Source organism: Nesoenas mayeri (assembly GCF_963082525.1).
Source record: "Nesoenas mayeri genome assembly, chromosome: 12".
Taxonomy (NCBI): Eukaryota; Metazoa; Chordata; class Aves; order Columbiformes; family Columbidae; genus Nesoenas; species Nesoenas mayeri.
Genome location: NC_137547.1, coordinates 13,557,770 through 13,572,682, shown reverse-complemented (window position 1 = coordinate 13,572,682; position 14,913 = coordinate 13,557,770). Strand labels below are relative to the sequence as shown.

The 14,913-nt window shown below is 40.9% G+C and overlaps 1 protein-coding gene across 1 annotated transcript in view; it reads right to left on the bottom strand.

Annotated features, from left to right (window-relative positions):
- Nucleotides 1-14,913, bottom strand: part of GLG1 (golgi glycoprotein 1) — a gene marked incomplete at its 5' end in the record, with an annotated part of 73,519 nt that overhangs the window by 20,246 nt on the left and 38,360 nt on the right. Inside the window, 6 exons of the mRNA XM_080352124.1 lie at nucleotides 531-745; nucleotides 2,448-2,631; nucleotides 4,673-4,744; nucleotides 5,405-5,608; nucleotides 10,212-10,427; nucleotides 12,849-12,935. Of these exons, the coding sequence (XP_080208250.1) occupies nucleotides 531-745; nucleotides 2,448-2,631; nucleotides 4,673-4,744; nucleotides 5,405-5,608; nucleotides 10,212-10,427; nucleotides 12,849-12,935 (978 nt within the window). The remainder of the gene's footprint in view (nucleotides 1-530; nucleotides 746-2,447; nucleotides 2,632-4,672; nucleotides 4,745-5,404; nucleotides 5,609-10,211; nucleotides 10,428-12,848; nucleotides 12,936-14,913) is intronic.

Genomic DNA, 14,913 nt, shown 5'->3' with positions numbered 1-14,913 from the left:
CATTTCCTTCAGTGGCTGCAACTACGATGACATGCAGCATTATGTTGTACCCACCTGTCCTTGAAGTTCCATTTTTAACATTTAAGCTGAATGAAATCGCAAAAATAAAACTAAGTGGAAAGGTGCTTTAAGAAGATATAGTGCATTTCCAAGATAGGAGGGAAAAGGGAAAGAGAGGGAATGTTTTAACACTTATAAAAAAAGCAGGTTTCCCTGTATCTTGCACCCAGGAGAGAATTCCATGACTTGAGAGTTGCTGGAGAAGAACTACTGGAGATCCAGTACAAAATCCAGAGCAAAACAATCTAAAAACGTATTTTTTGAGAAAAATAAAAAAGAACATTACTAATGTGCTGTAACTAAAGTTACACTTCACACCATGACAATCAGACAACTGCCTCCAGCATTCACCGGCACCCAGCAGAGCCAGACTGCCTTCGGAAGAATCTCCATCGCAAGAAAAAACATTAACAGACAGATCAGTGCTCTACTGACTAACCAAGAAGTAAAGTGATAGAAAAGTATCCTACCGCCTGCTGACAATTAAGCCCGACGTTGCCCTTTTCGCCCCGTACTACTTTCATGAGGCAGTGCAGGGTGCGACCTTTGCGATGCAGGCCTGAGCAGTGGTGCTCGATCTCCCCTCGGCAGCTCAGGATGATTTCTGGGCTCAGCGAGAAGTCTTCCATGAGCATGCGCCGGTAATCCAACATTTCACCCTGACACTCGCTGCTCACTTGTCGACCTGAGCCAAGAGAAGACAACGGGATTTAGTATTAATGCTCAGCAGAGCCCTTCTTGATCTACGCTACCATCAGGTTGGAACAACAGAGACGATGTCCACACTCTAGAGAACACCAGACTGCAACAAATGCGCCAGAGTGGATGTGCTGAGGATTAAACCAGTTGTTAAGGAAGCTCCCAGCTTTTAATTGAACCTTTAAAATCGCGAGCCTATGGATTCAATACATGGATTTGAAAAAAGGGATTCCTGAAAGATTACGAGAATCTTATTTTGGACTTCACATTACAGGAGGTGGCTTTTGAAGAACAGCTGAAAAGGTTTGCTAGAGCAATAGGCACGTACTTGCTCAGGAAGCCAAAACACAGAATAGAATATGTTAGCGGGAATAACAAACTACTGCAATTGCACAGAAACATAACTTCAATCAGTGCTTAGATCTGCTATAAGCTTTCCTATGGTCCCCATGGAGACTTTTTTTAAAATGAAAAGGAACATACCTGTTTTGCTATGCCATCCCCTTAGTCCCCATCACAACCTATTGCTACTTGCACAACGCCCCATGTACCGGAGGTCCTGCACCCCAACAGGGGCTCCCAGACACCATCACACAGAGACATGAAGGTGTGAGGAATAATTAGTGTTCCTCCTGGGCTATGCTTAGTGCATGAGCCACACACTGCAGAACGTGTTCCACCGTGAAAGTGGAAATTACTAACTAAACAGCAGTTTTCTGCACGTAATTCAGGAAAACACCTGCACTACTGCATGGAGAAGGGGAAAAAAAAAACAAACCACACCACACCAACAACAAAACACAACAACCCACAACTCTTCCCCAAACAGCACATATGATTTCCACATCAATCAGAAGCAATGAGTTACTCAACCTCACAAATGCACAGATTGCTTATGGTTTTACAGCAGCCGTTCTGTCCTGTGCCAGGGGCGCTGCAACGTGCAGTCCTGCTGCTGAATCAGAACCCACCCAGCCCCACACCAAGGGGAAAACCAAATAATTCTCCAGTGAAAATCTAGAGGATGTAATGTGCCATTTTACATATTATGGCAATTTCACAGACAATCTTTAGCATGGCCCTGCTACGTTCTTCTAATGCTGGCAGCTGTCCCAAAGGCATTAGGACATCTCCAGCTTACACTAACTTAAATGAACAAAAATAATACTCTCACACTTCATTCTACATAGGAAAAGCAGGAGTTAGATATTAAGGCATTTACTCAGGCTACTGAACTGCAAGGAAAGAACATTACTTATGTGCAGCAGAGGACTGACTACTCCTGGCTTTCCCTGAGTGATGATAAACAGGTTCCCTATTGTATGTTTTCACTAAATAGCATATGTAACGCTTACTACATAAAGGAGGAGAAAAAAAAAGCTTTTTGAATTCACAGCGAATAGAAGGATTTGCAACTACACATCATCAGTCCAAATCAGATTTGCTATTTTGCATTTTAAACTCCTTGCCTACACAATAGGAGTCAGCACCAGAGGTTTACTCAGCTATCCTGATCCTCAAAACAGTGATGAAAGCATCACAATGAGGAAACCTGCCTTTGAACCCATGTTCGAAAAAGGTTACTTGGAGAAGGGGACTGTAAATACATGTTCAAGCTAAAGGTCCATGAGAAACTTTTAAATCTAAATCCCAGCAAGTCACACATCTTTTGATTCAACTCCACTTACCTCTGTGCACAGCGGATTCCAAGCACATCAGCAGATAGGAAAGCCTGGCTTCCCGAGACCGGGGGAGGTTCTCCACATTACAGCGGTACTTCTTCAGATCACTTTTACAGGACTTCGCCAGCGAGTAGCTGACTTTGTAGTCTTGGGCAATCAGCTTCTGGCGGGTTGTCAGCGCATCACGACACTGCGGGAGACACACGGGGGTGGCTGAAGGAGCTTCTGAATGCGGGCAGGAGAGCTAAACCTGCTGCTGTTACGTTTTTAACTTGCGTTTCAAAAGATGACTGATGCTTTAAAATTAATGCATTTAAGAGGAACTGCAGTTAAATTTCGTTTGTCTCATAGAAACCACACAGTTAACACCACACACTGAGGTGAACAGATCAAGGGGTTTAAAGGCAGCAGCTCTCTGCAAAGCACTTCTTAAAACTGCACATTCATCCAGCTTTTTGTGAACAGCTACAGCTGAGAGCGTGACTCATTCTCAGCAACTAGGATCAGTTGCTGACATTTATCCCAGCTGTGGTATATGCTCACCCCATGCCCTCAAGAAACAATTTTTTCCAGTCGTATTTACAAAATACTGGGTTTTTTCGATTTGTTCTGCAACATGCTGAACAGATGATAGCAGATAAAGAGTCCAACCATGGGAATTTCTAGCCATTTTCCAAAATGAGTGAGGCTCACTAGGATGCACTGTGATCAAACCCAAATCCAGCAGCTGCAAGAACCTTCTAAATTTCATCCAAAAAAGGGCCTGTAAAAACACTGCTACACTTCATAGCTTTTGGTTTAAATTCTATAAAAATTAAATGTGAGGGCGGCAGATAATTCAGAATAGCTCAGGCAAATTTGTCCATTCTTGGACTATCTGAAAAGAAGGAAAATTGTGCAATTTTATGGGTGGGGAGAACAGGGAGCAATCCTGGCACAAGGAAGAGAGAAGGCCTATATCATTCTTCCCTTCCTTACACCAGGGTTCTGATTTTCCTTCCCCTGGAAGGGGGTGAGCGGTTTTGGATTACACAAAGCGAGTCACCCACTGGGCAGCTATTGTCAGCTATGTGGTGGACTTTTTACTGGGTAGCAGTTTTGTAGAAACTAGTGACTCTGCAGACAGTCCAACCTCAGCAGCCACAAGTGTGAGAACCAGCTTTCATGTTCCTCCTGCTCCACAAACTGCACCCCCAGATCATCCACCCCTCTCTCCCTACCAAGTCACCTGCTACAGCTTTGTCTAACCCTCAGCATCTTACATTCGTATCTTAGACAGCTGACCACAGAAAAGACCCCTCAGAAACCACCACTGTCCCTGTACAACAAAAACCAGGTTAATAAAAAATAGCAGTCCATTTCAGTAATGCGCTCATAGAAAACGAAGCTTTGTTTCAAGCCCCCAGGGATCACGCTCCCAGTTTTGAATTTGTTAACTGGAACTAAGCTTTCAGATAGCTAATGCATTTAAAGAAAAGGAAATGAGTCTGATCCCTCCGGGCCTCTGAACCTGGATCCTTCAGCAGTGCTTCTCCAAGGAGGGCTTTACAGATACCCATCTTTGTATCCCTTCAGACAGATTCTATAGCTCTGTATAATCCCAAACACTATGATGCTGCTTCTGAAATCACTGATGGCATTGCTGTCTTTCCAAAACACCTACACCAGTACAAACTCTTTTCCGGACTGGCTTTCCAGAAAAGCTTTGTTGTTGTTGTTAAAAACATCTTCAGGAGAAAAGTTAAGGAAAATGTCAGTAACTGACCACAGGATTTTCTGCTTCACAGTCCAACACTCATAGCCTTGAAAGCAAAAGTGAAACACACACAGCTTCCTGCAGAGGCATTTGGACATTTTGTTTCTAATCTGTACATTAGGACAGCATTTAGCAACAGCTTACCCCATATGGTGCAACTTCACCTTTAAATGCTCTATCACAGTACCACCACTTGAGCTTCAAGTCTACCTTCCCAAATTAGCCACCCAAAAGCTTTGATTTATTTAAACCTTCCACTTTAAAGGCTGTAACTTGAGTACAATTAATTCAAGCCATCAGCACGTAGCTGGAAATACAAACATATCAAAGTAAAAGCATCTGTTAAAGCAGTCAGTTATCCAGCTACGTGGGTGATGGATTTTCCTCACACTGGAAAAGAATAAGGTAGCCTGGACTGATGAATTATCCAATGATTTCCGCATTAAGGATTTGTCTCGCTAAGACAGATACCTACCTTTTCACTCATCGATTCTTCAAACTTGTGATTGAAGAGGCACTTGTAGACTCGGCCTTCCCCAGCCTGAGTCTGTGAAACAGAACAGTAACATTTGCCATTAAAGGTAAGACTTGTAATGCTTAACAAGCAGATTAAAATACACCTAAAGAGATTTATTTTTTAAACCAGAAATATTTTAAAGTTAATATTTCAAACGACAGTGATAGCTTCTATACTACAAAAATATTTTAAATTTTATTGCATTAAAACAAAAATCTGGTCTTGTTCATCATCCTTTCAGCAAGACGACGCTCAGCTGATACAAGCCATTTCAGACTGAACAATGCAGCTTTCCAGCTCATGGCGCCAGGGCTCGGGAGCGCTGTGAGCAGAGCCAGCCCAGGCTGACCTGGCGCAGCAGCTTTACGGCTGCAGAGGCAGCAGTCACTTACCTTTGCTGCCCTCTCCCCATGCGAGCCGTTCCACTCTCTGTCACACCAGCTCCGATGCCCATTAAACCATTTACGCCAATTCAGTTCATTAACCCACTGGAAATAATGCTTGTTTGTTGGGTGAGTGAATTTAACACCAGATTTATTGCAAAATGACAGCTACATAGTGCCTGTTTTCAATATTACACTATCTCACTCAGGCTCCACTCTACCATTCCACTCCTCCTTTCACTGTGTGTTTTGTTTGTTTGTTTTAAATGTATTATTGTAGAAGAGACAGCAAAAGGAAACTACTCACATTTTCACAAAACCGTTCTCTATCATCTCGGCATGCAAAGTAGAGATGCCGGTCCAAGTGGAAGTCATCTGAAGAGAGCTCAGCTACACGAAGAATTGCCTTCTTACACTGATCAGAAACCTGAATTCGAGGATCAGTCTCCTCCGCCTCTTTTACCAGGCCTTTTTCCAGGCATGCCACCACCTCTCCTTGCGAGTGGGCATCCTACAGGACAAGAGCAAGACAACATCTGTAATCAGCCACTTACCTAATCAAGTGGTCTGTGATTCTGGATAGGGATCACGTAAATTAAGCAACAAGCAGTCAACATACAGACTTGCCAAAGTTCAGCCTAAACTGCATTTAGATTCAGAGGAGGCAACAGTTAATATCTGTACCATCCACACACTTTATACAACACCATCCTGCTGATGGTCACCATGAAATCCCCCCATCTAATGCTCTGGGTTTGTTTTAATGTGATTTAATGAGATTATCACTACTTAGTCACACTGCTCAGAGCAGTTTACGAAAACAGCCAAATTATCTTTAATCTGACATAGCTCTCTTCACACCATGGCAACAGCATCACATTAAAAACACACTTGGAAGGAAAAAAAAAATAAAATCAGTTTCTCCATGCTGAAACAAGCCTTCAGTTTGGGTGGTGATAATTAGTGATGCTAGAAAGGCCACAAAGGAGCTTTGACCAATGTAGCCTTCTCAATGCTAATTCCTCCACGTGGAGAATTAAAAATAAATAAATAAATAAGTAATCAAAGCAGTTCTGCCCCTTACAGTCCACCCCATCCACTGTCCTGCAAACCTGAAGGTGATTTTGGAATATGACCAGTGACTGCCAATAAACACAGAGACCCTGTGCTTTGTATGAAAGCCCAGAAGAGGCAGAGCGAAGCTCCATTTAGTTTCCTTCATCCTTTTTACATGTTTAGAAAGGGAACTGTACTTTCCCCATTCCTCTGTAGAAGGTCTGACTCCTCCAATAAAAAAGAACTCTTCCGGAACAGATCTCTCAAGGCTTCTGCAAGTTTTTCCTGCGAAGATCGCCTTAATTGATGCTGCTCTGCTGTGAAAGGATATTGCTACTAAACTTATATCAGACTACCTGGAGTAAACAACAGGTCATGAAGATTTGCACACACCTCAATCATTCAGCGTGGCATTAGGAAATATCCCTTCCGCTCACTCTGTCAAGTAGGTTCATCCATTGCTGTTGCAGTAGCACGAGTAAGAGAGTAGGCTCCAGAAAACACAACCATCACTATTCAAAGCCATGCAAGTCTTCCAAATCTTTTTGTTCTGACATGCCTCCTCAGGCAGGCAGTCTTTCTTTCCTGTTTTAACTCTGCTACACTTGGAGCACAAGCAGAATTTGGCTGATTGCAGAGTTGTAAACACAATCCAGAAGTATCATCAGTTTAAAAGGGCTAAAACTAGTTTTGCCCTTAAAAAAGGCAAAAAAACCCAAACCACACACCCTAAGTCTCCATATTTTGGTTTTCGTTTTTCTTTGAGTGGGAACTGGCCAGCCCCACATGCTGACCAGATATCAGCATCGTTGAAGAAATACGATTATATATCAATAGTCCCTTTAGAACTGAACCCAAAAGGGATCTGTGGAACACCAGTTAGTAGTATGTTCCCCACATTACTTAAAATTGCTATTGATCCATAACCACGCCAAACACAAACACTGTTCAGCAAATCCTTGAGGTCAGTCAAAGGCAGTAATTACAACTGAGGAGCTGGTAAGCCTAAATGATTGAAAACAACCATTTTCAGAAGCTCGCCCTGAAAAGACTTTATTGTGGCTGAAACCTGACATGCCTAAAGTTCACGACTTTTCTAGCTGCAGATTTGAAGAGAGAAGCTACAAAAGAGAAAAGAGTCAAGAGTAGAAAGGAGCAGCAGGTAAAGTAAAAAAAGACTCAGCTGAATGGTATCTCTTCCCGTTTAGACTTGTTTTCCCTCTGTGTACAGTACTTCTCTGAAACTAGGCAAAGAGTGAGAACAACTGTACTGGAAGCACTTAGGGGTGGGGGGAAAAAATAATCATCAAGAAAACAGTCTCATATTGTGCCTTTTTTTAGGAATCTGAAAAAATATTATCTGGTAAAGTACTACAACAGATGAGCAGCTGACACTTACACAGCCTTCAATATGGCAAATAATCAACACCCGTTCAGACATCATGGCTAAATCCAGCTCCTGGGCACCTGTGCGCCACCCACAAGATTGATACAATCTTGGACATGACTGGGACCAGGAAAGCAGCTCATTCTGATAGACAGTCCAAGAAGAAAAGCTCTGTTGTAACTACCAATTTCAATTTAAAATTAGATCCCTATTGCATGAAGACAAAGCAAGCTTGAAATACCAGGAGACTGAATTCACTATAAAGGACAACAGCCAACTAGAAAGGTGACTGAAACTACTATTAAATATTTCTCCATTAACTGGGGGGGGAAGGGCAGGCACACGGCAGGGAGAAAAAAAATCAACCCTACAGCAGACATATTACAAAACTTAATGCTTTCAAATGACACATCTACAGCCTTTCTGCATTATAGAGCAAAATCAAGTCTCCAGTCAGATCAAGACTTCTAAGCTGTATTTTTATTGCTCTTACAGAGCAGAAAACCAGTAAGAAACGTGGAAAAGAAAGCACAGAAAACACCACATCAGAAGCAACAAACCCAGCATGAATACAATTCAGTTAGGAAGTAGAAAGCAAACTAAAACAAAACAAGGAAGTATAGAAAATGAGAATTGTTAGCTAATAGAGGGGCTTCAAGAAGCAATGTAATTCCAGAATACCTACTGAAGTGCCTTTTACAGTTAAAAAAGCCAGTTTATCGTGATTACTATGATGAAACTATCATACTGCAATCTACTAGCAGCCTGATGTAGATGGAGTCAGTGGTCCAGCAGTGCTTACCTCCATTAAAAAAAACAACAAAAACAAAAAAAAGAGATTAATCTCTTCCCCCATCTTCCTCCTCAGGTGTCCAAGTCCTATTTATTAAATTCACAGTTACATTCACTCATACAAAAGGGTAATGACTGTTTCTCTACAGGCAACTCTCAGGAGCTAGAGCATGGACATAAAACCTGAACCAGCAGCTGATGGGAGTATATTAGATGAGATTTCTCCAAAGCACAAAACGGATAGAACAGAACAAAAGAAATGCTAGCATAGCCATTTATAGCTGTTTCCATAGCAGTATAAAATACTTCAATTGCTTTAAGTGCCAAGGATGACAGTATAACAAAAGACATCATACAACAGGCTGCAACGCTTTCACAAACCAAGGCAAAATACTCTGGGTTGGGTACCAAGAGTGTGAGGAATATGCATAAACCACACTAACGCCCGTAAAAGGTTGGTTAGCGGTTCGCTTTGCTATTACACAGAAACACGATGACTCAAAGTTTGTGTTTGCTTCCCTCTCCCAGACATATGGTGACCTGAACCCCCTCGGCCATCCCCACGCTCGGCCCATCTGAACTTCAGCGAGGGACACGGTGGGTTACACAGTCACCCATAGAAACTGCCAGCACTGGGTTCACTTCTACAAGATGAGATTTGGATATGGCTCATGAAATCCATGCTTCTGTTCCCTTCAGGGCTACCACCAGTATTTTAATGAATTTTAATTCAGTCAGGCTACAAGTAACAAGTAGACCTGACAACCAGGACTCCCATATTACTCTTCTGATTCTATACTGACTGTTAAAAGTAATTTCTGATTTCATGAGGTCCTTCAGGCCAGGATTAGAAGAGAACCTTTGCTTTGTGGAAAAAGCAAGTTACTCAGCTGTTACTAGTCTGTACATGTGGTGTCTGCAAGTTCCTTCCACTCTTGTTCTTGAAAGCAAGTACTTTTTTTGATTTCCATTGTTCAGCTAAGTCTTCTGGAATACACTAACACTTCAGTTTAATACACTACAGATGTGAAGCTGCTTACAGCAGCTAGGAAAACTTTTTTTCAAAATACCAAAAAGTATTTTTTTTTTTAAAACTTTTCACCTCATTAATAGCTGATAAGCTAATTTTCACTTTATCTCTAATAAAAAAAAAAGTACAGTAAAAGCAGCCACTCATTCCTGCAGCACCCACATTAGCTGTGCTGAAGAAGATGGGGAAAGCGCATTGAAAATAACCCACATCTAGTCAGCACAAACTGTTATTTGCATCAACCTCTGCTTAAGTCTCATGTGGCAAAAGAACATCGATTTAGTAAAACCAGTACAGTATTAGTAAGTCTGTACCATCAAAGTGTGACACTAGGTACATGTGCCCTTCAACCATTTTCAGGTGGGCAGGGGAAAGGGGAAGCAAACAGATTAAAGCTCTTGGTCCTGTCTATCAACTACAGCTTGAGAAAGCAGAAGGGGTTAATGCAAAGACCACATCACCTTGACCTTCCTGCATCAGACCTGACTGGACTGTGAAATAAGCCTAGCAATAGGTCTGCTTAAATCTATTGTTTAGATTCATCGTATTGAGTCAAGCCTGACAGAGCGTGATCAAAAAGACAACTACCTGTGAGGTGACCTGTGGTATGGGAAGGAAAGACAAATTAAAGTCGTCTCTGAGCAGCAGTCTATCATAGGGGAATGAATGCATATTTATTAAAAAGAACTACACAGAATCAGGACATCACCCTTTTCAGACAGATAAAACATGCCATGTATTTTCTCAGTTGCAAGTAAGGTAATAATACTATTGCAGAGTCTTCACATAAGTTTCCTTAAGTGAAGGACTTTTACAAGCTTATTGACAATCTACATGTTCTCCGGATACCTTTTCTCCAGGTCGAATGCTGCCACATTTCAGGAGATTGATGTCAGCCTTGCAGTCATCCATGAAGCCACAAATCAACCGATAATCACTGAAGATAATGGCTGTCATTTTAGTGATGTACTGATGGCACTGGTACTCAGTGATGTTGCCTCTGTGATCCACCAAACACGACACCAAGAAGCCTTTACCAACTGGTTCATCTGCACACTCCTTGATCTGTTTAAAAAAAAAAAATTTAAAATGGAAAAATGAAAAAAGAAAAAAGAATAAAAGTGCAGTGGCTGCAGCTACTGAATTTAACCTTTAAAAAAAAAAATCCTCAAAGTAACTTGCATGTGTAGCTTCAAAATCTGCTGGTAAAGAAACCCTCGAGGCTTTAATTTGATTTGCAGTAAGTCAGAATAGTTGAAAATATTTCAGAAATGAGAAATGCCTCGTGTGCCAGTATCTGAAGAAAGCAAACACAGCGACCTTGGGGATTATAAACCCTCTTGCTTAATAATCATCTTTCATAATAATCACATTGAACCCTTGCAATCAAGTGGATTTGTAGGAAAAAATGCTAGTTTGACAAACCTTTATTTAGAAAGCTGAGCATATTACAACATCACTAAATCATACTTGGACCCCATTAGCCACCTGACCTCATACAATATAACATTTTGGCTAGAAGTGAGACTGATTCAAAAGTCTACACGATATATATTGAACTGTTTATAACTTGCTGGAAGCTGAAAATTACTATAAAGGAAAATCCTCATCAAATTATTTTTATCAGGCTCTTATAGGGACTGATTGTTGATACTAAACCATTTCACTCCATGGTCCAACAAAAATAAAAATCTTGGCTAACAGAAGCTGAAAGCTGTGCAGGGATTGGAAAAGCAGTGTACATGAACAGACAGGTCCCCAGTATAAGTCCCAGCCCACACTGCTCAGGGAAGCAGACAGTGAGGCCAAAACCATCACCTTTTGAGGTCCAAGAAGCAGGCAGTTTTGACAGCATCTTTCCAAAGCAAGTGGAAAACATGGTTGCTTATCAGTTAAGGATGCTCCCCTAGGAATCTTGTGCAGGAGCAGTGCGGTGCCTTGGTCCAAGGACTGCTGAGTTTACACAGATTCTTTTTAACCCTGGGAAGCCCATGTTGAAATACCTGCCCAGTTCTGGTGCCCCTTGTTCAGGAGAACACTGAAAACTGCAGCCACAGTAACGCAGAAAGCAGGCTTGACAGCCAGACGCTGAAGTTCAGTGGTGACAGTTTTCAAGCAACAGATACGTGAGTTGACTTGAATCACATCAAAGATTTGTTCCTGTACAAATACTGAAGGGCTCATCAATCTAACGGAAGATCCATGACAATCAATAATCCGGGAGGGTTCAGGTGCCAAGCAAGGGCAGCACTAAGGGAACAGGCAGGGAATCATTTCATCAGTTCTCAAACAAGTTGGAACCTTTATATAGAAAATCTAAAAAAATGGAGAACCATCTCTAGAAAGATATATTCCAACTCAAACACAAATTACACTAGGGCATTCTGTGACAAACTCACACAGGTCAGACTAGATGAATAAAACAGATCTCTCCTGCCTCAGCTGATGAATCCATTACTTTCTATATAATAAAAACATGCAACATTTTAAAGACCATTATTTGAATGCAGATGTAGGCTGGTAGAACCTTTTGTATTTAATCTATATAGCTATTAGAAAAATACGGCTACTAAAGTCAACGTAATTGTTATAGATAAAGCATAAAATATATTTTGAAACAAAAACACATTTGATTCATTGCAGAGCGAAAGGGAGAGAGTGGAGCAAGCTTCCTCTGAGAGAGCTGCATCTTAGGTTTGGCTTTATTTCAGCTCATGTGCCGCGAGCCAAACCAGCACACAACGGCAACATGTGTTTTTTGGGAGAGCCTGGCTTTGGAAAGAGCCCCAGAGCTCTATGGCCTGAGCCAGTGAACTGCGTAAAAGACCAAGCAATTACATTATTGCCTGGCTGCTTCTGAAACAACCACCATTATCTGGTAGCCAACTATAATTCTAGATGAAAATTCTTGTCAGAACTTATAAAATCACAACAGCTGAGAAAAAAAATGATATTTAAATCTACATTCAGCTGCTAAAATTGAAGATGAGCTTTTCAGAATGTACCCAGTTGGGACAGTCACCAATTCACCAAAGACTTCTACTAGAAATTACTCTTCTAGTTGTATTTTGTTCTTAATACAAAGCAATACTTAAAATTAGAGCTCAGTCACCAACAAGAAGACACCTACCTGTTAGTATGAACTAAAGAATACTATTAATAGGCTAATACTGTATGTTAGCAATATATTCTCACTACAAATGTTAGTTTTAAAGAGTAGCTTAGAAATATTTTTTAAAATCAGTGGAACAAGTTGATGCACCTGCCTCAGTAATAAGTATCAGAAGATAAAACATGAGGCTATTGTTACTAATGCATCTTTTTTTTTTCTTTAAATAAAAAGCACTCAACAAATGGCAAGATATATATGCCTAGTAATTTGGCATGTACAACTAGAGCGTCCCCAAACCCCAAATTATTCGCACAGTAATTCACTATCGCAAAGAAATGAAAAAACCCTTAGTGCCACGATATCTCCTGGCTTACCTCTGCAATAGTGGACTTGCAGACTTCTCTGGCCACGGATTCAAACTTCGGATCTGTAGTCAGGTTCAGTTTGTAGTTCCACAAGAGCTATAGAGAGAGCATTTGTAGAAAGGGAGTTTAATTGTTTGCCATGGAGAATGGCAAATGTTTTGCTTCAGAAAAGAATGAAACATCGTTTATTCCCAATCTGTATTGTCATCTTTCTATAGTGCAACAATCAATGCAAAGTCTCCTAGACAACAACTTTGTCCCTTCGTTTTTGCAGTAATTTTCTCACCTTGAACAAATTCAGAATGTTAACAATCTCTCCATAAGGTCATGAGCCGACTCATTAAAAGGAATTATATCTAATAAAGACAATTTCATAACTGAAAACTCTAACTTGTGACCTGCAGCATATTTAGCAACATGTTTAGCCCACTGCACCTTTCTGTGCCATGTCTCATCTGCCAGATGCAAATGATGTAACAGAAACAAAGTCCTCTATTTGAGCAGATTTTATGCTGAAAAACTAATAAAAGCCTAACAAAAAAGGAAGGAGGACAATGCAACTGGTCCCTTATTCACTTCCTTCTGCAACGGGCTGTGACCAGACAATTTTTATGATGCAAGTATATTTCAAATCTATGGGAGGTTCTCTCTCTTGCTAAGCATGATGATACATGAGAGGGTAAGGATGACGGCTCTTCTAGGAGCCAGTGATTAGCTCATGTAGGAGCCTGGATGTGTTGGGTCATCGTGCAAGAATCAGTCTTGGGCAAGTCACGCTCTGCAGATATATGCGCATCCCAGATACCTTCCTGAGGCACCATAAAATAAAAACACAGGGTAAGATAGCAAAAACTCAGCAAATTAATAGCTGAGGTGTTGCCCAAGAAAAGCTCTACTAGCTCATCTGTTTTTTCTCTAGAAACTTAAATCACATTTAAACATTTTTCATTAATAAAAAGAACAAATAGTTTTAAAATTTCATTTCAAATAGTCTGCCTTTGTGAAAAAAACATCAAATTAGTATCAGGAAGACAGTTTGGTCAAACTTTATTCTGGAGTTTCAGTTGTACACAAAATTATAAGAAAACACAAACATGCTCATAAACAAGGAAAGCAGTTTTACATCATCTCCAAGAGGGTGGAAGCACACAAAGGGAACTAAAAATGGAATGAGCACAGCTACACTGCCTTCCACACCTCATATCACAGAGGTGTGAAAAGTTAAAAAAGGAGATGATGAGACTGCAGTGTAATTCAGACAGAGCAAGGAGTTGATATATATATATTCAGGTTTGATAGATACATGTGAATAAACAGGGCACCTGTCCTCACAAAGAGTGTTCTGGACTTCTGCTAGGGAGGATCAGAAGGACAAGAATAAAGTCCAACACTGTAAGAATACCCCAATGCATTTGTGATCTTGAACTCGAATCTCAAAATAGAAATGCTCTCTAAAAGGAAAGGAGGATGGTTAAACCTGCAGCTTAAAAATCCAGATTTTAGCACTAGGTAGTGTTTTCCCAGATGATCAGCAGCTGTACTACCAAAGATTGCAGAGACAGGCAAAGAAAGCATCTGGATGTGAAATGTCCCTCTGTAGTCCAGCTTTTGATCAGTCCCCTTCAATTTCTGCCTGGGAAAATGAGACTTTGCCCACATGTCCTACTCCTGAATGGTTCCTACAATCCACAGCAGCCCAACATCTGCCTGGTGACAGAGACACTTATTTAATCCAGCAGAGGAAAGGTCTAACTTTGATTTCTAGAATTCCCCATTTCTTTTTCATTCAGGTAATTTCTGTTGGCACATTTAAACGGCCCCACAGAGAATTACAGCTGCCATGCAGTCAGGCAGCGCAGTGCTAAAGGTTAATTTATAAACACAGTTGGAAATTACTAGTTGTACAGCATGGCTGGATTTCATTTCTGGAACAGATCTTCCAATAATAAACCAAAATACAGCTTCTCAAGCATCTGAAACCAAGACTGTCATTAAGGCATGCACCTGTCTGTGTGTGTCCAAGGCTAACCAAACAATTCAGGATCTTGATAAGGTGTATTCTAACAGAATGCAA